Raw genomic sequence first — 25,671 nt, 5'->3', positions numbered from 1 at the left:
GTTGAAGTGAACATTTAAAAAAAAAATTAGATATCGCTACGTTTACTATGGCATCTTATTGCATCTTTGATATTGTTATTCAATGTCGTGCCATTCATATTCTAAGTGTTACCATTGTTATTCTATATGTCGTTATTCTTATTGTATGTTCGATATTCTTATTGTAAAACACGTTATTGTTGTTGAATATTCATTATTGTTTTTGTAAGCTTGAAATTCTTATTGTATGTGCGATTTCCCGCGATATAAATAGCACAGCGACGCTATACAAATACAATCACATAACATAGAATAAGAATGACACGTTTTGTAAATAAATTCGTCAGATATTGAACAACAATGATGACTTTTACCATAAGAATATCGAACATACAATAAGAATAACGACATATACAATAACAATGGTAATACTTAGAATATGAATGACACGACATTGAATAGCAATATCAAAGATACAATAACAATAACGAAATATAGAATAACAATAATGACTTTTACCACAAGAATATCAAACATACAATAAGAAAAACGACATATACAATAACAATGGTAAGACTTAAAATATGAATGACACGACATTGAATAACAATATCAAAGATACAATAACAATAACGAAATATAGAATAACAATAATGACTTTTAGAATATGAATGACAAGACATTGAATAACAATAACAAACATACAATAGTAATAACATACATATATAATTTAGCAACGTTTGACATGCCATAATTTACTATTTGGTGGATTTAATTAGTATATGTATCGGCATATTAATAAATAGTAAGGTTGTTTATTCAATGGCCGATTCAAAAGTAATATTTCATTTACACTTTAATTGCAGCGTAGTTAACTAACTTGTATGAATATATCAGTTTATGAACTCCATCGTATAGTTCTTTCGTTTAAGACTAGAAAAATATATACTTTGCATTTCAGAAAATACTGACTTCTGGTTGAATTCGATACACGAGTTTTGTAGTAACGGAAGAGAAAGTGGACCTCCTGTAATTTTGGTTGGCACTCATGCAGATCTGTTAAAAAAAAAGGTATGTGAAGTTTATAAAACACATTGATTCATATGCACTGGTTCATCGTTTTGTCAAGGATCGACGAATATTTTCGAATGTACAATGGGCTCTTTCATAGCATAATTCCACTTGTTACCATTTTTAGCTCCACTATTCATAGTTTCCATATATTCCATAACTCTGTTTTGCTTTTTTAGCTCACCTGAGCACAAAGTGCTCGGGGTGAGCTATTGTGATCGCTTACCGTCCGGCGTCCGTCCGTCCGTCCGGCGTCCGTCCACACTTCCCTTTAAACAACATCTCCTCCTAAACCACCAGGCCAATTTTGATGAAACTTCACAGAGATGTTCCATGGATGGTCCTCTTTAACAATTTTTCAAAGAATTGAATTCCATACTGAACTCTGGTTGCCATGGCAACCGAAAGGAAAAACTTTAAAAATCTTTTTCTCAAAAACCAGAACCCCTAGAGCTTAGATATTTGGTGTGAAGCATTGCCTAGTGGATCTCTATCAATTTTGTTCAAATCATGACCCCGGGTTCAAAACTGACTCCGCCCCAGGGGTCACTTGATTTTAAATAGGAAAATCTTAAAAAATCTTCTTCTCAAAATCCAGAAGCCCTAGAGCTTAGATATTTGACATGTAGCATTGCCTAGTGGACCTCTACTAAAGTTGTTCAAATCATGACCTCAGAGTCAAAATTGACCCCGCCCCAGGGGTCACTTGATTTTGCATAGATTACTTTAGGAAAATCTTCAATTTTTAAAAAAAAATAAACCGGAAGGCCTAGAACTTAGATATTTGACATGTAGCATTGCCTAGTGAACCTCTACAAAATTTGTTCAAATCATGACCCCCAGGTCAAATTGACCCCGCCCCAGGGGTCACTTGATTTTACATAGGAAAATCTTCAAAAATTTCTAAAAATGAACCAGAAGGCCTAGAGTTTAGATATTTGACATGTAGCATTGCCTTGTAGACCTCTACAAAATTTGTTCAAATCATGAACCCCAGGGTCAAATTGACCTCGCCCCATGGGGTTACTTGATTGTACATAGAAAAATCTTCAAAATTTTTCTTAAAATAAACCAGAAGGCCTAGAGTTTAGATATTTGACATGTAGCATTGCCTAGTGGACCTCTACAAAATTTGTTCAAATCATGACCTCCGGTATCAAAATTGACCCCGCCCCAGAGGTCACTTGATTTTACATAGGAAAATCTTAAAAAATCTTCGTGGATTTCTACTAAAGTTGTTCAAATCATGACCCCGAGGTCAAAATTGACTCCGCCCTGGGGGTCACTTGATTTTACATATGAAAATCTTCAAAAATTTTCTTCAGATAAACCAGAGGGACTAGAGCTTAGATATTTGACATGTAGCATTGCCTAGTGGACCTCTACAAAATTTGTTCAAATCATGACCCCCCAGGTCAAATTGACCCCGCCCCAGGGGTCACTTGATTTTACATAGGAAAATCTTCAAAAATTTCTAAAAATGAACCAGAAGGCCTAGAGTTTAGATATTTGACATGTAGCATTGCCTAGTAGACCTCTACAAAATTTGTTTAAATCATGAACCCCAGGGTCAAATTGACCTCGCCCCATGGGGTTACTTGATTGTACATAGAAAAATCTTCAAAAAGTTTCTTAAAATAAACCAGAAGGCCTAGAGTTTAGATATTTGACAGGTAGCATTGCCTAGTGGACCTCTACAAAATTTGTTCAAATCATGACCTCCGGTGTCAAAATTGACCCCGCCCCAGAGGTCACTTGATTTTACATAGGAAAATCTTAAAAAATCTTCGTGGATTTCTACTAAAGTTGTTCAAATCATGACCCCGGGGTCAAAATTGACTCCGCCCTGGGGGTCACTTGATTTTAAATATGAAAATATTCAAAAATTTTCTTAAGATAAACCAGAGGGCCTAGAGCTTAGATATTTCACATGTAGCAATGCCTAGTGGACCTCTACAACATTTGTTGAAATCATGACCCCCAGTTTCAAAATTAACCCCGCCCTCGGAGTGACTTGATTTTACATAGGAAAATCTTCAAAATTTTTCTAAAATTAAACCAATAGGCCTAGATCTTAGATATTTAACATGTAGCATTGCCTAGTGGACTTCTACAAAATTTCTTCAGATCATGACCCTCGGGGTCAAATTGACTCCGCCCCATGGGGTTACTTGATTGTACATAGAAAAATCTTCAAAATTTTCTAAAAATAAACCAGAAGGCCTAGAGCTTAGATATTTGACATGTAGCATTGCCTAGTGGACCTCTACAAAATTTGTTCAAATCTCGACCCCCTCCAGGGTCAAATTGACCCAGCCCAAGGGGTTACTTGATTGTACATAGGGAAATCTTCATAAATTTGCTTAAAATAAACCAGAAGGCCTAGATCTTAGATATTCGATATGCAACATTGCCTATTAGACTTCTACAAACTTTGTTCAAATCATGACTCCCGGGATAAAATTGGCCCTGCCCCAGGGGTTACTTGATTGTATATTGGAAAATTTTCCAAAAAAATTCTAAAAATCATCAGTTTGACATTTGAAATATGTAGCTCATATTACTCTGGTAAGCGATCCAGGGTCATCATGACCCTCTTGTGTTACTATAAATCGCTTATTTAAGAACTCTTTTATTATTTGCCATAGGGAAAAACCAAGACCACTTTTCTGTGGTACAACATGGACGGTACCTCCAATGTTTAGGTGTATTTTGATATACCTGTACCTTGTAAGAATTTTTTTCTTTTTGGTTAAAGCAATGGTACTCAGGTGAGCAATATAGGGCCATCATTGCCATCTTGTTTACAAAATTATGCCCATTTTCCGACTTAGAAATTTTTGGTTAAGGTTTTGTATGTAAGCTGATATCTCAGTATCCACTAATGGGAATAGATTGAAACTTCATACACTTGTTCACTGTCATAATCTGACATGCACTGTGTGGCGGCGACGATACAAACGTCATTTTGGGGTTTGATTACAGTTAGCGACGTCTGATCTATTTATTATTGAATAACAGACATGGAACAAACTTTGTCCAAACCTTGTAAGATTTACTTGCACGGAAGGCCCTGCATTAAAATTTCACTTCTAGTTAAGCAGATATTTCCGTTTCAGGTTTTCAGCTGTTTTGTGAAAATGTGTTAGTACTTATTCGTTGATGTAAAATAAATACAAGTCAAGTCAAGTGCGTGTCATTATTTCTGCCATAGATAATAGAGGTAGTGACAGCAGAGATACACGCAACCCATTTAACTCATTTTCATTATGGATTACTGTTGTTAACAATCGTATTAAAGGTTCGGATGATAACACTGATGTTACCTTTGTACGCACTATTTTTGGTGGCCGTCCGATATAGGTAAAAAATTCTACCTCACTGCAATTAACGTACGGTCTCGATATACCAGTATTTTAATTTGAGACAACGGCCTATATAAGGGACTACGTTAAACAAATTAGTAATTGCCTTTATTATTTATGATACTATATAATATATATATGATATCTATTTTATCAATTCCATCCTCGCGTCTTTATTTCTCATGCTCTTCCATACCTCATGTTTTTATTTCAATGTAAATGAGATGTGAAATCAAAATTTGTAGTCCTGTTTAGCGCCATATAACATATACAGTGTTGGTGCGCCGTAAAGCCCAAATAAATAAAATAAATCATTTCCCATGCTCAGTCGTTCAGTGAAATCCAAAGCAGAGTGGCGGTATGTTAAATATTTTTGCGCTATTGATAGGCATGGTAGATATAAAGACGAAATAAAATAAGACCTTTTGAAGGGTTATTTTGTTCTTCAGCTAAAGATAAAAGTAGCATGTTCAAGCTCGTCAGTTACTTTCATTTTCGATGATATGAAACACGTGTGTTTTCCCCGCCAAAAAGTACGTATACGAAATATTGATTTGTGGCAATTCAAACTTCACTGTTTGCCTTGTTCTCGGTGCTTCCGAGGGTTCTACTTTTCAGATTTTATTCATAGATACTCAGTCAAAAATTTCGTAAGTGCAGGAAACTTTACCATACTGTGTATAACTAGTCTATTAAATATATCCACCCATTTCATTAAAAAAAAAACTCTGGCAAAAATGACGGAACTATCACTTGCCTAAAATGTAATGCAAAATGTACACAGCATAACAATGCGGTCAAGTATATGCCGAGATATAGTCACATGTCAAATGGATTTTCATTGTATATATCATACGGAAGCTCGGGAAGCTGCAGAACTTATGTTGATCAACTGCTTTTAACAGCGATTCATTTATTGGTTTAATTCGTGTTGTTGGTTCTACGTCACATCGACACAATTTAGGTCATGATGGCGACTTTCCAGCTCGTGATTGTGGAATAAGAACTTTGGTGCCTCATCGGGCATTATTTCATCACGGATGAGAAACTAAGTGGATCTACAGACCTTCCGAAAGCCAGCTGAATGTCTTCCTAACATGAAAGAATTATATATTATTGCCACAAAACTGTTAAAATTCTAATTTCAAGACAAATAAATCTCACCTTTGAATACGTTTATACAAATAAAGCAACAAATAGATAAAAACTTAATCTTACCATTAGATTTGACACTGATCTAGTAATGTAAAATTATATGAATATGACCAGTTCTCCAATAAATTACATTGTAGCTATATATAAAAGTTTAACGCAAGTATTGTAGATATTAATTCATTTTCTCGTTTAATTTATAAGGCATCTTTTGTGTCAAAAAGGTATCTTTTGTGCGACTACACGCATCGTTTGAAATATTAGATGAAATTTTTAAAGATTATTTTTTGTGAAAAACAACTATTTTTTTTGACTTTCTATGTGGCAAGTGTCCTGCTGTAAACTTTTGAATTGCTAGGTTCAGTTATATTTGTAGACAATTTAGCTGATTATTTGTTATGCAATGCAAGAGTTAATTAATTCTTATGAAAAGCTTTTCATTTGCCTATGAACAGTTTTTGTTAAAGGAATTTAGATTCATTAGAAATATAGAAGACTGTATTTGTTCAGTATATACAGGTTATTTGCATGTTCTACGAATCGATTTGTCAGATTCTTGTACTTCGGCTACTCTGGCTCAATTGTTCTTTCGGCTAATACTGATCTTTGAGTTAAATATAATTTATGCGGAAGTGTTTTACAAGAAATGATTTTAAAGAAATTTTCATATGTTTTATTGAATTATTCATTAATTTGAGAATTTTGATAGATGACAACCTGATTATTTGATTTATTAGTAAAATCTTGAACAAACAATACCAGTAAACATGGTGAGAGAAATAGACTTTTAGAAGAATTTGTCTTTAAAAATGTGTGATGCCGCCAATTCTGGGATGTCGGGTGTATGTAGAACGAACGTACGTTTCTGTGCAATTTTACTATTTTTATTTTATCCACAATAGTTCAAATTAACAAAAGGTATACATTTATAACAAAATAAGTAGTCAGCTTTTGAACACTGGTTATCCAGTTAATATAATTAGATAAGAAATTTAGTGTCACTTTTAACGTCGGTTAACCGAACTAACAAGAAATTAAATTGTTCTGTGGAAGTCCACTAACTAACTTTCTTTTCTCCTGGATGCTGCATTATTTCTTATCTTTTCAGTTTACGCTTTTCAACCAATGAAATCACAGATTAGTATCTTGACAACCAGTATATTCGAATTATGCAAGTTATTCTTATACAGTCTTCTTTAGATCTTATCACATTTATGATAGTGATCGAAGGAAGTGGCAAACAATGGAACAAAGACCTTGTTAGAAATTATCTGCACTTCGCACTTTTGCATTGCATAACAAATAATCAGTTTAATTGTCTACAAATATTACTGAACCTAGCATCTTAAAAGTTTACAGCAGGACACATTTATTTGTTCAATTGTATTAGATGAGTTGATGTAAACATGACATTAATGTGAACCAACATATATAATTTGATGATCATTGAGAGTCCTTGATAATTTTTGGTTATTCTAACCAACATTCATCTGCACTTTACAGGTAAGAACTCAAAATTTCGAGTTAATAAATGTTAAAGGTTGTTTGTTTTGTCGGTTACACAAAGTTCCTTATTTTAGATTAGCAGTATCGGTATGATTGTAATAAAGCGAACAATTATTTTTTCTCGGAATTGGGCCTGGGCTCAAACTTAAAGCAACCCGAACTATCCCCACCTTTGCCTTCAATTTTACCAACGTAGTCAGACTGGCACAGTCGACAGCTTCTTTAAATTCGGGAATTAGTTAGATTCAATTATTACTATATTAATTGTCATCGTGGGAGCTATGCGTAAAAGAGCACACATATCATGCCGCCTATGCACTTGATCGCTCGAGATATTTAGTGACGTCATATAATATATGACAGTCACATAGTTGATATTCAGCGTTTGAAAAGTTATGTCATGTATAGCTTTTTAACAATATAAATAAGGCTACATTCTGAGGAAGCTGAAACAGTTGACAATTTTGTATCGTACAGAATTTTCTTGGATTTTGCATTTGTAAAATTCTGTGATTAAAGGTGTTGTTTCACGTGCATAATTCAGTTATTTACCTGAAATTCATTAAAACACTGTCGCTGATTGACCGGATCAATTTTTAAAACACTGTCGCTGATTGACCGGATCAAGTTTTAAAACATTGTCGCTGATTGACCGGAACAATTTTTAAAACACTGTTGCTGATTGACTGGATCAATTTTCCCGTGATGGATTTTCTGTGTAAAACTTTTTACTTTGAAAATTATGCATTGAACTGGACATCGATTAGAAGGATTTAAGGATAAAAAGTATGATTAATTTAAAAAAAAATCGTTTATGTTCTCTGATCCCGTTCAATTTTGTCATATTAGTTAAAAGTTGAGGCTCAACATTAGGTGGGACAGAATTCAGAATTATGTTTTTAACGTTTTCGATTTCCTAAAAGATGTGTTAGAATCTATAGTGAGGAAAATATATGCTATAGTGAGGAAAATATATGCTTCATTTCGTAACAAATATGGACACAGCCTTAAAAATTGAGGAACTGTCCAATATTTTCACCTTGCGCGATTTTGTAGGGATCTCGTTGGCAGTTTATGCAATAACCACTGGCGCAAGACCAGAAAGAAAATGCCTCTGTACATGTTATACCCTACCTCAAGGTATTCTATAAGAACCATGGTCATGAACGGGAAAATATACTAACCCGTTTCAATCGTAAATTTCTCAACTTAAACGCGCAGTTCGGTGAATGGGTACCTAGTATATTGAACAAGCGATAATTTATCTTCCATCGCGCACCAGTCACATTAATTGTCTCAATATTCCATATTGCTGAGATTATCAAATTATTTTATGCACTTTCGTTAACGTTACAGAAACAAACTTGCTTGACCTTCCCTAATGAACATCCTGTCTAGTGGTCACGGCAGTGTGCACATGTTTGGCGAAATGTAAACAAACAAAAACAGAGTTTTAAAAAATCACATTTTTACAATAAAACTCGAAATGATGAATGAAATTCATCTTGTATATGATCTTTAATTTGAAATCGTACATTGGTCTGCATCTCATCTGTTTATTTTACTCATTTTGCACATTTATGCTGCAATTTCACATTTTAGCGAACATGTGTAGTAAAATGACGATTGACATACATTTTCACATTAGCCAATCAGAATGGTTTTATAATCTAGAACGGAAATTCACCAGGGAATTTCAAGCAAGTTTTTTGTGTAACGTTGAAAAAACTATAAACTACGCGTTGTTTTTCTAGGATAAGATGTATTGAAAGGAATGTGACCGGTGCACAATGGAAGATAAATTACCACTTATTTGATATCCATAGTACATCAAACTGCGTGTTTTAGGTATGAAATGCGCGATTGAAACGAGTTAGTATATTTTCCCGTTCATGACCATGGTTCTTATAGAATACCTAGGGGTAGGGTATAACATGTACAGAGGCATTTTCTTTCTGGTCTAGCGCCAGTGGCAACAACAGTTATATTAGTTACGCATTATTGCTTTTAAATTTACTGCTCCTTATTTAGTATACTACGCAACACTTTCAGTTTTTCGTTCCTAATACATTGATACTTTGTCTTATCTGTTTCTAATTTAAATGAAGTGGAACGCTTTTAACAATATGTACCCACACTTTCTGTTAGTCATGTTAGAAAGATGTTATGCTTACCGAGCCGGATGAACAAGATCGCATGCAATTTATTAGTAACTGTCACTGAAACTTGAACTTACAACCTAAGTTTGTTCTGATATCATCACAATAAGACAAATTTATATATTTATACGTAGAATGGCATCAGTCCGTAAAGTCCTTCCAAAACAAATATCTCTACTATAAAATCCTCTTTGATAGCACTTTCTTGAAAAAAAACAACAATTTCTCTTATCTCTAACTCTAAGGAAGGAATGTAACACAACCTTTGATTGACTCCAGTGATCATGGCATGGATCAGTAAATCCTTAGATGAATAGGAGAGTTGTTTATCACTTTTACATTAAAAACCTTCCATAACTGATTAAATTTGAAAATATAAAGATATTTTTTTATACTATATGTGTGTTGTAATACACTCCCACAGTCTGAAATATTTATTTAACGGTTAAAAAGTTTACGTTTTGTGGCTTCCAAAATATTTTTAACCAAATTAGAATCAGTCAGAGTAGAAAAATCAAACAGTTTATGAAAACATTTTATACTGTAAAACGCGTTAATAATAGGACTAAGGGAATTTGCCGACTGAATTAAGTAACCCAATTACATTGCTACATTAAATGCCTTGGCATGCATGGTATCCCTCCATTACTCAGAGAAAAACATCTCCAACGTTTGAAACCACGTTTGTTACTTGCACAAGCGTTCTCTGTCCGAGACGCTGTGGGTAAATCCAGCAGCAAAGAGATCTTATCCACAAAGACGTCAGGTAGCTCTTCAATGTTCTCAGCATAGCACTGAAAAAGTTAGAGGTAAACGTAAACAAAATTAAATAAAATTGCCTGTATGTTACATCAACATTTTAACAGTCAACGAATGCATGAATACAAAAATGCATTCTAAATCCCTATGCGCTTCTAAATACAGTAGATTACACTGTACGTATTCCGCAATGGGAATACATCGTATGTACTGGCAGTTTCAAAACCGTCGTCCAAAAATCACCCTTTTCCCCTCACCTCGCCATTTTTTAATTAAAGAGCGGGTAAAGTAAGGAAACAAATATAGGGCTACCGCTAGCCCACATGGAAGGACCAAATATTTATAGTAACATAATGAAACAGACACAAATGAAAACCCTAAGCATTGTGTGTGATCGTATAAAATGTCCAAAAAGTGATATGCAGAGTGTATGTCAAATTTAATCTTCCAACTATCCTTCTCTAAATACATAAGAGAAAGTCTCAAGTCTTCATGTTTGGCTGACTGCTTCCAAAAACGTTTGTTATCCAGTCTCAAATATAAGATCAAACGTTTCATTACGCTATTTTGAACAGAGACAGATAAGGAATTGACAGCTGTTACTGTGGATGCGTTACTACATTTTTCAATAAAACCTATGTCTAATAGATTTTTTACGAATATAATACCTGGTAAAGAGCATAAAAGAATTCTATAACCATATTTAATTGTGTCTAAATTTAATTGACTTGCATCTATTCTATATCAAAATGCTAAATGATTTCTCAGCACCAATACTGTCAGAGAGGCCATAAGCAGCGTTTGGCTTAGACCTGTTCTTAGAAGTGTGGCGGTTTTTCTTCTTCTTGACAACTCTGCTTTCGGACTACTGTAGACTAGCTCCTAGACTATGATATATCTTTTTTACATTTTTATGATTAAATGTAGTGAACTGAGCCAGTCTATATTCTATGTCCAATATGATAATTTCAACATCATTCCTCTGTGAAAATCTCTAAAATAGACTGGCTTTTGTCTCCATGAAATTAAATTCGTCAAAAAAGGAAAATGTAGAAATATATTATTATCGTTATTATCAATCTAGTGGCTAGTCTAGCTCTACTGATACGAGATTCGTCTTCGCTGCCGCTCGTGAGCGGGTTTTGTTCATACTGTTGGACGGTTTCCGACCCTCATTCTGTTCTATCGGCGATACAAATATGTTTGTTTCTGATGCGTAGCTTGTCACATGACTCAGAAAGTAAGTCAGACACATATTGTAATTTGCCGTTTCTTACACCCCAGTTCGGCTTGTTTCAAATCATCGTCCACTTCAGAATTAAACTCGAACTGCTTTTGGTTACCTTCAAATTTCCAACGAATGTCTTTTTCAGATCAGATTTCAACTGTTTGATATAAGAAGCTGACAAAGAATGTTCACGAAACTTATCTTTTACATAAGAAAGTTCTCGTTTCTGCCCTCTCAATTCTGTTAAAATGTACGTCATTTATGCCAGAAGAATCCTGCTGCGTAGATGAGCCGGATTGTGACTCCTCTCTGTTTTCCATTACACGTAATCAGTATTTTATATAAAATATAAACGTCTATCGTGTTCTGTTCTCAGAGCTGAATGGAACCTCTCACTCTTACACGCACGAAAACTTCGTGCAGAAAATAAACCGACGCCTATCGGAGTTATTGGACAAAGGGAAATAAATGTTGATAATTACATTAATTGATTAAACTAAAAAGGATTACGTCATAGCCGTGTTTTAGTAGGAGAAAAATAATGATGAAAATGAAAACAATGAAAAGAAGAGGCGTTGGCCAGTATATTTATCATGCAGGTAAATTGTCCTGGCGGCTTATGAAAACGTTTTAGTTATACTCTGATGTCTGCCCATGCCAAAAAACAATGCCCGGACTTACACCTAGTAAGTGTGCAAGGATTTTTCTCTACCATTAAATGCCATCATATAAACTACACTGTTTCTGATAAAATTTCATGATACTTGTCTTTTGATTAAATGCATCTCAGGGTATCTAAAAACATGTTCAAATTTATCTGACCATGAAAAATGGTTATGCTATACTATTTATTTGAGTTTTTTGAATTGCTCTTAACGTCTAGCTACATAGATTGCGGCTCTATTACTAACTAGAAAACAAATGATAGTATAAAGATAATTTTGTGCTTTTGTAAATTAAAAAGTAAATCGTTAGTGGTATATTGTGCAATTATAAATTATAAGCAGTTTTAATTATTTTGTACTAATTGTTAAAGGCAGACTTTGTTAATTGCAGCCTTGATTGTATGCGTCAGTTTTCTTCCTTCGAAAAAGTACTTTTCATCTATAATAACGAGTTTGTAAACATGTAAATGTCAAACTAGCAATTTCAAGATCTTATAATAAAAACATAAACTCCTCTCATCTTGTCTATAATAATGTTAACAACTAAAAAACATTTGGAAGGTTGTGAATGTTAAAAAACGTTCAGCATCAGCTATTAAGCAACTATAAATGCACATACCTTATTAGCAAAATTTACAGTTTGGTAAAACCTTTACTTTCTTTCAGTTCTGGAGAAAAATTAAGCATCTCGTACATTATTATTATTATTATACCAGATTTGTTGAGCGCCCTTTTCATATGGAATATACGTTCAAAGGCGCTTTACAAGTAAACATGTGGCACATCGCAGATATGTAGGAAAATAAAAAAACATGACATATGCAATCACAAAACTGAAACTGAACAATTTGATTAAACGCCTTTTTCATAATGATATATTCAACGGCGTTGTACATAATAATAAAAAAAATAATAGTTATTACAACAATATCATAAATGAACAATGATAATATTTACAGCCTTATTGTAACAAACAGCCATGACCGCACCCCCACCCTTGAGGTCGTTTTACCCCTATTGCCAATACCAGTGCTTTAAACACCTGGTACGCCCAGACGGGCTGCATATAGTGGTTCAACCTCCCGGTAAATGGTGCCATCATGTACTGTATTAGATAGAAATACCACACACGTCAAGTGAAACTCAAGTCTTGCGAAAAAACACACACATAGAACGTCATAACCCTTAAAATGTGACATGATAAAATAAAAGCTGGATTGTCAATTTAGTTAATTACATGATGAATTGTACAGTTAAGAGATCTTCGTCAGCGACGAATGACTTGCCGTAGTTCTGTATTACAAAAATAACAATGGCATATTTATTATGGGTAGAAACAGTCACAGTTGGTATCTATGTGTTGTAGAAAGTTCTGAAAAGGTGTGTTTTGAGAGCTCTTTTTTGAATGAATTAAGTGATGAATTTTTTTCTGAGATTGTCAGGGAGAGAGTTCCATAGTTTTGCGGCGGCAACCCTGAAACTTCTATCCTCGTAGGTAGCCAGTCGACTTTTTTGTGGCACAAGGGTTGTTGCTGCCCTTGCTGACCTCAGATTTCTAGTTGGCACGTACACCTCCAGTAAGTCTCTCATATACACCGGCGACTGTCCATGCAAGGCCTTGAATGTTTGAATGAGAATTTTGTATTTGATTCTATCTTGTATTTGAAGCCAATGAAGATCTTTAATGTTCAAATCGGGTTGTCTTCGTAATAAGACGTGCAGCTGTGTTTTAGACATTTTGCAGTTTGCTCGTTGTTGATTCTGGCACGCCGTACAAAAGAGCATTGCAGTAATCTAATCGTGAGGTCACAAGCGAGTTTATCAGGGTTTTTGTGGCTTCAGTTGTCAAATATGGTCGAATATGACCAACGTGTCGTATTTGGCCGTAGCATGTTCGAGCACAGAATTAACATGATGGTCCATGTGCATGTTCGAATCAAGCGTAGCACCAATGTTTCGAACAGTTTTTGATGGTCTTATGCTCGATTCGCCAACTTTCAATTCTAGATTTTCAACAAGTTTGGAGTGTTTTTGACTCGAAAAAAGAATTACTTCAGTTTTGTCTGCATTCAATTTTAACATGTTAGAATTCATCCATGAGATGATTTCTTTTAGGCATTGTTCAACTCGTGTGATTGCGGCTGCCTTTGGTGCTTGGTCAACTGGTTTAAGCGATAGATAGAGTTGGGAGTCATCTGCATAAAAATGGTGGTTTAGACCGTGGTTTCTACAGATGGACCCGACTGGCTTTGTGTACATCGTGTAGAATTTTGGGCCTAGAACAGATCCTTGAGGAACTTCATATGGACTGGTTCAGAGAGTTTGCCATCGATGCATACTGTTTGGTAGCGGTCTGTTAGGTATGATGCCACCCATTGAAGATTTTTATCGGCGAATCCAAAATTAAATTCGAGTCTGTGAAGAAGGGTGTTATGGTCAATGGTGTCGAATGCAGCCGACAGGTTCAACATCACGAGTACTGTGACATCACCTTTGTCAGGGGATTCGAGAATGTCGTTCTGAACTTTTAACAATGCGGTTTCAGGTGAATGAAATTTTCTGTATGCTGACTGGTTTATTTCATGTAATAGATTGTTCGTCAGATGTTCCTCAATTCTTCTGTTTACCAGGATTTTTGAGAGGCAGATTGGAAACAGGCCTGTAAGTGTTTTTGGTAAACTTGGCTTTTTTAACAATGGTCTTATTCGTGATATTTTTCAATGATTCTGGCACGACTGCACTTTCTAGAGACACACTGGCCATAGCTTTATCAGATCAAGTGGTTCCAACGTTGTTTGAGCGGTGAATTTTACGCCGATCAGATGGACAAATATGGCCGATACTACAAATTTCCGGAATTGTAAGTATGATTTAAAGGAATTTCGACCCGTTAAATAACGAATCAAATGAAACCGACGGGTGCACCTGGAGCGCAATTTTGTCTATGTTTTAGTTCATGTGTCTATTTAGCTGAGATTTGCGCCGTTTATTCAAACACTTCTGTACAGTCCGGCGGGGGAAGGAGATTTTAGACAGTTTTTGACAATATCACCTCAAATTTAGTGTTTTTCAGGAGCAAGTAACTGTTAAAACACTTTTTATGTAAAGGGCTACCTCTTAAAACAAAGCGTGTGTATGTTCATAGAATTTTTCAGAGTTGTTTCTGAACAATCGGCCGAAAACCTAATGCAACGCTGTTTCGAGTGGGTCGCTATGCAACGCAATCAAGTGGATACCGTTCTGTGTCTTACTTGCGAAGTCTTATCCGTCTTAAAAACAGTCATTATTTTCAAAGCCTAACAATGAATAAATTAATTTGGAGAGTTTTATATCATCATAATGATCCCGCCATTTCTAACATATTGTACTTTTACATTTTTATGCTCGCTTAACATTTAACATATTTTTTGCGGACATTGTCAAAAACATCAACACAAAAACATTAATCAAGGGTGAACATCGAACAATATCATTAAGTAAATAATAGAATTAGTTCGTTAAAACAAGAACCAGTTCACGGATATTTATTTCCTCCGCGAATGGTACTGAACAGCATACCAAAAGCAGGTTGATTCTTTAAATCAGTATAGAACTTTACAGTTGGTTACTTTTAGTCCCTTTAAACCAATACATTGCGATTTCATTACTCATTTGTTGTGCATTTAAGCTGTTCATACAAAATAAATAAAGTTTGATCCATGATAAAGGTATTGATCGATGTTTGTATATATTTTTATTCATATTCCTGGTAAAACGTTCATTTGTTTTTAGAGAGATAAATCACAGAGACCGTTAAAATTGGCCTGGGAAAAGGCAAGATTTTATTTGACCTCCATAAAATAGAAACGATGTAATAAAACTCTATGGTCGCCGTTTAAAAATGAAAATACAAATGAAATACAGACACCAATGAAAAAAAAGTTTTGTTGAAGACAGTTAAATAGTACAACTGTAACACGTCTCTCTTAGTATTGCTAGTCCGTTTATTTTCTTTCATTGGTGTCTGTATTTCATTTGTACATTTATACATTGATACCACACCCATTAAAATCCGTTCACTTTAGCTATGTCTATCGCTCGCTAGACATTGCCTACTCGTGTATACTAATACGAAAATGGTTGGAAGAAGGTCAGCGTACGCCATTGAAATACGGTCCTATATTAAGAATCGTTGTATTCTTGGCATAGGGTGTAAAGACATTTTTGATGAAATATGTTCTGTTTATTGGCATAATGAAATATATTTTTCGACAGTTATTCGTTGGTTTAAGAAATGTAAATGTGGGTTAGTTTCAACAGAAGATGAACCACATGGCCGTCGGCCGAAAACAGCAACGTCTGCCAAGATGCTTGCTAGAGTGAAAGAAATAGTTGCTACTGATGCAAGATACACCACTAGGCAAATAGCTTGTATGGTTGGCATCTCATAAGAGCAGCTCATACAATTCTGAAACGTAATTTGAAAATGAGAAAGATCTGTGCTAGATGGATTCCCCATCTGTTGACAGATGAGCAGAAAAAGGCACGTGTGCAATGCGCAAACTTGTTGCTTAAACAGTTTCCAAATTACAATGCACGATCTTTCGTAAATATCGTCACTGGTGACGAGACATGGGTTCACTTTCGGCAAAAGACCATGCATTGCAAAGCGGACCATGAGTGTCAAGAAGGTAATGTATGCCATATTCACAACTCAGGGTCCTGCCATTCAGGTTGCTGTACCTAAAGGCAAATCCGTAAATTCGAAGTTTAACAAGACTAAAGTTCTTCGAAAATTGAAGAAATATTTCAAAACTTGAAGACCCGCAACTGGATTGGCCAATGTCAGATTGCTACATGAAAATGCGTCATCGCACAGGGCGTCTATTGTACAAGACTTTCTGAAGCAGGAAAAGGTTGTTGTGCTCCCTCCATCACCCTCCTTATTCGCCTGACCTTGCCCCGTGTGACTTCTTTTTGTGCCCAAGGTTCAAAAATACTTTTCTGGTCGAAGCTTTGTGCAGCGCAAACACCTCGGTTCTGCAATATTCCAGTGTCTTCATAGTATACCTAGAAAATACTACGAAAAAGGCTTCGACGATTGGATTAGAAGACTGAAATTTTGCAAATCTCTTGGAGGTTAATACTTCGAGGGGACCAAATAAAATTTTCATTGAAATCTATCAAGGATACATTTTTATGTGCTCAGATGCATTCATATTTGAACAATCCTCATAAAGTGTCAACCCGCTTTTGGCATGTTGTTCAGTACCATTCGTGGAGGAGATAAATATCCTTGAACTGGTTCTTGTTTTAACGAACTAATACTATTATTTACTTAATGATATTGTTCGATGTTCACCCCTGCTTTATGTTTTTGTGTTGATGTTTTTGACAATGTCCGCAAAAATATGTTAAATGTTAAGCGAGCATAAAAATTTATTATATATACATGTATTTAGTACAAGATATTAGAAATGGCGGGATCATTATGATGATATAAAACTCTCCAAATTTATTCATTGTTAGGCTTTAATGACTTGTTTTTAAGACGGATAAGACTTCGCAAGTAAGACACAGAACAGTGTCCACTTGATTGCGTTGCATAGCGACCCACTCGAAACGGCGTTGCATTAGGTTTTCGGCCGATTGTTCAGAAATAACCCTGAATAATTCTATGAAAATACACACGCTTTGTTTTAAGAGGTAGCCCTTTACATAAAAAGTGTTTTAACAGTTACTTGATCCCGATAAACACTATATTTGAGGTGATATTGTCAAAAACTGTCAAAAATCTCCTTCCCCCGCCGGACTGTACAGAAGTGTTTGAAAAAACGGCGCAAATCTCAGCTAAATAGACACATGTGCTAAAATATAGACACATTTGCGCTTCAGGTGCACCCATCGGTTTCATTTGATTCGTTATTTAACGGGTAGAAATTCCTTTAAATCATACTTACAATACCGGAATTTTGTAGTATCGGCCATATTTCTCCATCTGATCGGCGTAAAATTCACCGCTCAAACAACGTTGGAACCACTTGATCTGATAAAGCTATGGCCAGTGTGAGAGAGATGTTAACAATTTTCGTCAATATTGGGAGAAGTTCGTTTATACAAGATTTCAAGAGCCATGTAGGAAGAGGGTCTAATTCACATGACTTATTAGCTGACTTTTGAACAAACTTTTTCACCTCCTCCTCTGTTGCTGGACTGAAACTAGTCAAACGCGCGGTATCACATAGTGATATGCGTCCGTCTTCTGGAGTAAATGATTCATTCTGATCCTGGGATGCAATATTAGTTCTGATTTTTTTTCTATTTTATCTATGAAGAAATCGCTGAACTCATGTGCTATTAGTTTTGGGTTCTTGCCTGATGGTAGTGCCGCTTCACTTGGACCGTTCAATAAATATTCGTTATTTTGAACAAGCCTTTTTGGTCTCGTTCACTTGATTCTATTTTCTCTGAATAATAATCAGTTCTTGCCGTTTTTACACATTTTACATGTAATTTGAAACAGTTTAATTAATCTTACTGCCGTTTAGTTTAAGTAGGCTAGTGACAGGTGGTACTAATCGCTCTTCTTGAGGTTATATTATCTCAGAATCGCATATTTTTAGTCTGGTGAGATGAGCTTAGAGAGAAAACTGGTTTTCTGAGATATTATCAGTGTCAGTTTGAAAACAAACACGGTCAGAATTATTTTCCTATTAAATAAAGAAACCTAAAACTGTGTGTTATAATGCAACATACTCAGTTTTGTTTTGCACGTCACATTTATAACGCCATAACGTTAAACAACTTGGCGACGCACTGGAAAAGAAAGTCAAATAAAATAAACAAATAATAGTTGTCAAGGATGTGTATAATAATCCTTGTTTTCATTTTAGAATCGATTCTGACACAGTTATTTGATGTTGAATAAATTCTTTGTTGTTCAGATGCATATTACTCTGTCACTCAAAAGGGGCATCCGTAGCAGAGTGGTTAATGTTGCTTACTTCGAATCATCTGCCATCGATGTAGGTTCGAGCCTCACTCGGGGCGTTGAATTCATGTAAAGAAGCCATCCAGCTGGCTTACGGAAGATAATGGTGGTTCTACTCAGGTGCACTCTCGTGATAAAATAAACGGCGGGGAAACTGGGGTCTTCCTCCAGCATCAAAGCTGGAAAGTCGCCATAAGACATAAATCGTGTAGGTGCGACGTCAAACCCAGCAAAACAAAACAAAACTTTCACTCGAACTGCACTCTCGTGATATAATTCTTTTAAGTCTGAATCCCAAACAATGATTTTATGTAACGACGAATCACTGTTTCGAATATATTATTTTATTAACATGAGTAAAGGTTCATATAACAGTTTGTTGGGTGGGTTTGCTTACAATTCTTTTATGTATAAATGTTCGGACTTTCATTATACGGTGTTTTAATAATATAGGAAACGCATTGTTATTTTACGCAATGTTAAAGGACAAGGAAAGCCTGACAAAATATTAATTTCACATGAAAGCCATCCTCATGCCTTTCTTAATGCTAAAACAATTCTAAAATCGGACCACTATTGAAAACGATATAGCAGTTTGAAGTTAAAAAATATTGCTGATCATGAAGGCAGCCATTTAGTGTGTTTATGACGTCATTTACACACTGCTGAACGCTTTATTTAGCAAATGACCTTTCAAATAGCCTAATTATATATTTTTCTTGAGTGTAAGATGAAAAACTTAATTTCTTTCATTATAGCGGGAAAAAGTAGAGAACTTTTTACATAGATAGATAAATACAGTTCAAATATGTGTCTGCAAATTTAATAAGTATGCTATTTAGCTTTTTGTTGCCATAGAAACAAAATGACCATTTTGATCAAATATTTAAATGCTCACAACTTTCTTATTTTTAGGTCGATTTTGAAAATACTTTAACTTCTTTAAATAATTAAAGAAATCCCAGCAGATGGAATTAACATTAAAATAACGATGCCTTTCCCTTTAAAGATGGGAAAGAAGATATCTGATTTGTGTAAATTCGAACTTTATAATTGAAGAGCATAAGCTTCTATTTCATTTTTACAAATGTAATCTGATTTTCACGAGTGAATATTAATAAAACATTAAATGTGAATGAAGAAAGTCTGCATCTTATCTTTTTACAGTATTTAATCCGTTTGGTACGCTTACTTTCAAAGATATGATGTTTTCTATATTTTTTTTTATATAACAGTTCATAAATTTATATGTTCATGTAATAATTAGATAATAATACCGATTTTATAAATAATATCAATAACGACGTTATATCATTAAAGTAACTAAGAATGGCAAAGGAAATTGTATTTGATGCCTTTTCTTATCTTTTTGTATTAATTCCATCTAATTCATACATATACAATGTAATTGCGTCGGTATCATTTTCCCAAATATGAAAGTAACGAAATGTTTTTGTCTAATTTAAGGACATCTCTCCAGATGATGCTTTCAGTTCTTTGAGAGAATTCCTGGTTGACAAGGTAGCAAGTTGTCATTTGACCACAGAGAACTTTCTTATAGACAACACTGTTGAAGATGAGACTATTCAGTCTCTACGAAAACATATATTCGATGCAGCTTCCAAACAGCCCTACTGGAGTGAGGATATCCCAGCGAAATGGGTCAAATTAGAAGAGGTCCTGATGACAATGAAGGAGAAAAACCTAAAGGTTGTTCATAATATTATTGTAAAATCGAAAAATAAGTTTCTGGGGGCAATATGATATTGCGCTATTCCGTCCTTCCGTTCGTCCGCCGACAATTTCGTGTGTTGTCCAAAATATTGTCATTCATTAACGGATTTTAATTCAACTGTGCATCGATGTTCTCCGTGATAAGACGACATGTCACGCACAAAACCCGGACCCTTAGCTCAATGGTTCAGTCTGTAACTAAACAATCCTTGAATGGATTTAATATTACATGGTACAAATGTTTCCACAATAAGACGATATTTCATGCACAATTTTCAGGCCCTAACATAACGGTAAAGATCACATTTAGAAGTCAAATGTTAACATAGCATGAACAGGTTGTGTTGCGTGACCGGTATAGAACTTTTTCATCCATCAAAGGGAATATAATAATATTTGCCGTAAGTGTTCCCAATAAACGGACGACGTTTCGTGTGCAAACCGAATACCTTAGCTCAAAGGTAAAGGTCAGGGATTTTTTTCTGTCCAGTCCGTAACCTTTGTTTTCAAAGCAGAATTTAAACATAAGCTGGCACAAATATTCCCCTGGATGAAACGATGTTTCATGGGCAAAAACCGGGCCTTTAGCTAAAATGTCAAGATCGAACGACAACAGGGATTTTTTTTTCTGTTCGGTCTGTACCTCAACAATATGAAAAGAGATTTTAATATTACTTGGCGTCAGTAACCCCGTATCAAACCGACATTTCATGCGCTACTCCGAGACCCCTAGCTCAAAGGTCAAGGCAGAACCCTTATCCCAAGGTCAGAGATCAAGGGTAAGGTCAGAGGGCAAAGTTAAGTACGTTTTTTTGCCTTTCATGTCCAGAACTCTGTAATCAAAACACGGGATTTCAATCTGACTTGACGCAAATGTTCCCAATAGTGAGTGTCATGTGTAATATCCATACCTCTAGTTCTAAGGTCAAAGGACAAACTTGAAGGTATAAAGTCAACATCGACCTTTTCTTGTTCAGTCTATAAAATATTTTAATATAAGCTCATGTGACATAAAACTATGGACCAAGTTGAATTTTGTATAGAATTTGAATTTTTTATAGAATCACTTCCATTCAGTATAATGATTTTTTCTCAGTTTTCCCTCAAAAGGAAATGTTGTCAAAATTGAAATTAAGACATTTTTATTAGCTCCGTCTGTCAATAATTTCTTATCTACACGATAGTGGTTTCATTTATGATTCTATTTTAACAAAACTTGCACACAACTTGTATCACCACAAGATCTTGGTTCCTTTTTTGAACTGGCCAGATCCCTTTATGGGTTTCAGAATAATGGCCCCTGAAAGGGCTAGAATTATCTATTTTGACCTTGCCTGCACTTGCACAAAACTTGTGTCACCTTAAGATCTCGAATCCTTTCTTGAACCGGCCAGATCCCATTATGGGTTTCAGAGTTTTCGCCCCTTGATACAAACTTCCAAAATATCTTCAACAACAATAAATCTTGGATTCGTGACGAATATGTCAGATCCAATAGTATGTTCCAGAGTTATTTTATAACTGGTTACCTCCCCTGATTGTGATCAAAATGGATTTATACCAGTAAGTACTTGTAGGTATTATTTGAAATTTCATTATTGTCATCAGTTGGACTGTGACAGTCAAGGTAGATAACTATGGACTGATTTTATGTCAAATTACGTTCCTTTATTCAAATTAAAATGGGTTTGTCTCCGTAACTAATGAAATTACTGATCTGAAATTTCATTTCTGTCAACAGATGGACTTGGACAATCAGTGAAGATACATATTGACTGAATTTATGACAAATTACCTCCCTTTATTTTTTTATCTTAGCAGCTTCTAATGAGATTGGTTTGAAACGTTATTTGTGTCTTCCATGGTAAGAAATAGTCATATTAGATAACTCTTGATTGAACATTTATCGATATGAATACTTTACTAATATATTGTTGTATAGGCTTGTACTCTGTATCTTCTACATGCATATACCAATGCATGATTACCTCCCTATATTTTAATAAAAATGAATTTATCTCGGTAATTATTTATAGAACACATTTTATATTTTATTATTGTCTTTAGTTGGACTGATTCAATCAGGGTAGGTAGCTATGGACCTCCCTTTGTTTCAAATTAAAATGGATGTATCTCAGTAACCAATGAAGATACTGATTTGAAATGTCATTTGTGCCATCAGATGGACTTGGACCAATCAGGGTAGATAACTTTGACTGAATTTATGACACCTTCCTTTATTTTATGTAAACGAATATATCTCAGCACCATCTGTTGAGATTGGTTTTAAATGTTATTTAAGTTTTCCAGGGTAAGGAAAAGTCATGTTAATCATGTAAGTACATCCTGAGGTCGGGGGTTCGATCCCCGGCAGCTACTCGGGAATTTTCAGAAACGCTTTTCAGTGTTTCCCACCTAACTAGAGGTGTACTGGTCAGGAACCCAGGCAATCCTTGCGTGAATCAGTGCTATACACTGGGCACGTTAAAGAACCAGACTGTCTATTCGCAACGAGCTAGGCTAAGTTAGCTGGACAAGCCTGTGTCTGATTTCTGATCTTTCTGATCTCTCTGTCGTGGTGGGGTGGGGTGGGTGGGGGGGGGGGCTTTATCTCACTCTGTCCCTCTGGTCAGATTGCTCTGTGTCTGTACTAGTAGAGGATGAATTATACGCCCTGTGTGGCTGCATTTGAACTATGTAAAGCACCTTTGAACGTGAAATTGATCATGGAAAGGGCGCTATATAAGTCTGGTATAATAATATTAAAAGTAATAATGCAGCATTTGAGCCTAGGATCCTCAAACTTGGTTAATGTCAAAAGGGTCTGTTACAAGAAAATGTTTATCGTGATGGTATTTAATGTGTATGCCTATGTGCTCTATGTCAGAACTTGATCATATCATTTTGAGCAATGGTACTCAGATGAGCGATACAGGACCATCATGGCTCTCTTGTATTTATTGATTTTTGAAGCACTCAACAACTGTACATTTTTGTACAAGTATATGCAAATTTTAATCCAAATGTTGTTTTATAACATATTGCCTGTATAGAACAATATTGTTTATACATCAGTGCAAAATATCAGATCATTGTAATAATTATACTGCAATAGAGAAAATAAGTTTCGTTTGTTTTGCCTGACAATACTTCACTTGTTCTCTCTGTATGATCTGTCAGCGGCTTTGAAGTTTTCGGTAAATCTGACAACGTTAATCACTTTGTATGATTATTTTAATGTACTAGATCATAGAGGAAACATACATTTGTATTAATCATCTTGTTGTCCTAAGACCTGTTACGGCGACAATACTTTGAAACGCCTTGAAATTGCTTACTTTCAGAGATTCTGTCAAAACTTACTGATAATAGTTTTAGAACTGTTTATAATATGTAATACAGTTCTTTTAATTTTGTAATTTTCATGCAGGAAAATGAAAGAGATGCATCGATCTGCAAACTTTTCACAGTTATACAATAAAACTCAGAATGATGGATGTTAGTCATCTTAGAAATGGTTTTGAATTGAAGTCATGCAGCGGTTCACATTTGAATTATTTATTTAATTCACATTGCACATTTTTGCTGCATATACATATTCTAGCAAACGACAATTGCCATACAGTTTCACATCGGTCAATCAGAATATTTTGTTAATTAGAGCGGAACATCATTCAGGAATCTCCTAAAGCCGTACTCAGTCGTAATAACATATGAAAACTATGTTCCAATACAATTTACGTCACTCTATGTTTCAGGTATTACACAAAGACAGACTGAAAGAACTGAACAAGACATTGCCTGTACCTATTGAAACTGACATGGAACTAGAATTATTCTTGCAGTTTCATCATGAAATGGGGAACGTCATGTATTTCAGGTTGCCAGTTATGTATACACGAGTTTGTTTTATTTAGTGTTTGTTATTAGACTGGAATATGCGTCTATTAATACTTGATAGATAGGTGGTGTTTGATTTCCCTCATTTCTCAACTGAAAGATAAAATTTGATCGTATTTTTGTAACTTCAGTTTTTTGAGCCTCCTATTTTTAGAGGGGTGGCACTTAGAGTTGTCCTTGTCCGTCCGTCCGCTCGTCCGTCCGTCCGAATTGGTATCATTCATAACTCAAAAAGCATTTTACCTATAGTCATCATATCTCACATGATTGTTATACAGTACAGGAAGCAGTGCACCAGGGGTTTTATCTCTTACACAGTCAGCCCAGAGTTATGGCCCTTGACTTAGTCTTAAATAGGCATAAAACGATGCTACGTTTGTGTTGCATGTATCTCAAAAAGCTTTTGACCGAGTATTATGAAACATTATAAATATACTTTTTAGCATATATGAAATTGTTCATGTTTTGTAAGAGATGTCACTCAGTCAGTCTGGAGTTATGGCCCTTGACTTATAAAAAATATCGAACCATAAATTGTGTCGAACATCTCTAAAAAAGTATATTAAACCGGGTCATGAAACATCATATGAATATTATTCAGCATGTGAAGTTGTGCACATGGAATTTTGTTCCGGGCAGACTTTTATCAACTTTTATCTGACAGATCAGAGAAACGACCATAGATTGTCAAAAATATATATAAATGAGATACAAGTTTATGTCACTTGTATCTCAAAACGTTTTTGACTTAGAATCATAAAACATACGTGGATTGTTATATAGCATATGAAGTTGCGCATCTGATGTTCTGTTTGGTATTCCACTCAGCCAGATTGGAGTTATGTTCCTTGGCTTAGTGAAACATACAAATAAAGTGCCTGTGTTGCATATTACTTAAAAAAAATTCTCCATGTCATGAAACCATGTAGGAATATTGTCCAACATGTGAATTTGTGCACCTAAGTTTTTTTTGTCACTTTGCTTGACCACAGTAATTGCCAGTGACTTAGTCAGAAATAAAAGTTGCATGTATGTCACAATGTACTTGACCTAGAGTCATAAAAAATTAGAGGATTGAGTTTTACCATTTGATAATTCAATATAAGTATATTACAGTACCAATTCTGGCAAGGAGAATTCCTCGGCAACTTTGTGCTAGAATGCAGAGAAGAAATGTACTCAC

At 35.1% G+C, this 25,671-nt stretch overlaps 2 protein-coding genes across 3 annotated transcripts in view; one reads left to right on the top strand and one right to left on the bottom strand.

The window, feature by feature from the left end:
* LOC128548550 (uncharacterized) overlaps window positions 1-25,671 on the bottom strand; it is a 351,915-nt gene that overhangs the window by 304,415 nt on the left and 21,829 nt on the right. The gene's annotated exons all lie outside the window — the stretch shown is intronic.
* LOC128548551 (probable serine/threonine-protein kinase pats1) overlaps window positions 1-25,671 on the top strand; it is a 53,620-nt gene that overhangs the window by 15,518 nt on the left and 12,431 nt on the right. Inside the window, exons 4-6 of the mRNA XM_053523740.1 lie at window positions 941-1,050; window positions 20,322-20,564; window positions 24,347-24,468. Of these exons, the coding sequence (XP_053379715.1) occupies window positions 941-1,050; window positions 20,322-20,564; window positions 24,347-24,468 (475 nt within the window). The remainder of the gene's footprint in view (window positions 1-940; window positions 1,051-20,321; window positions 20,565-24,346; window positions 24,469-25,671) is intronic.

Source organism: Mercenaria mercenaria, chromosome 14, assembly GCF_021730395.1.
Source record: "Mercenaria mercenaria strain notata chromosome 14, MADL_Memer_1, whole genome shotgun sequence".
In the NCBI taxonomy this organism is placed as follows: Eukaryota; Metazoa; Mollusca; class Bivalvia; order Venerida; family Veneridae; genus Mercenaria; species Mercenaria mercenaria.
This window is presented reverse-complemented; position numbering and strand designations above follow the sequence as displayed.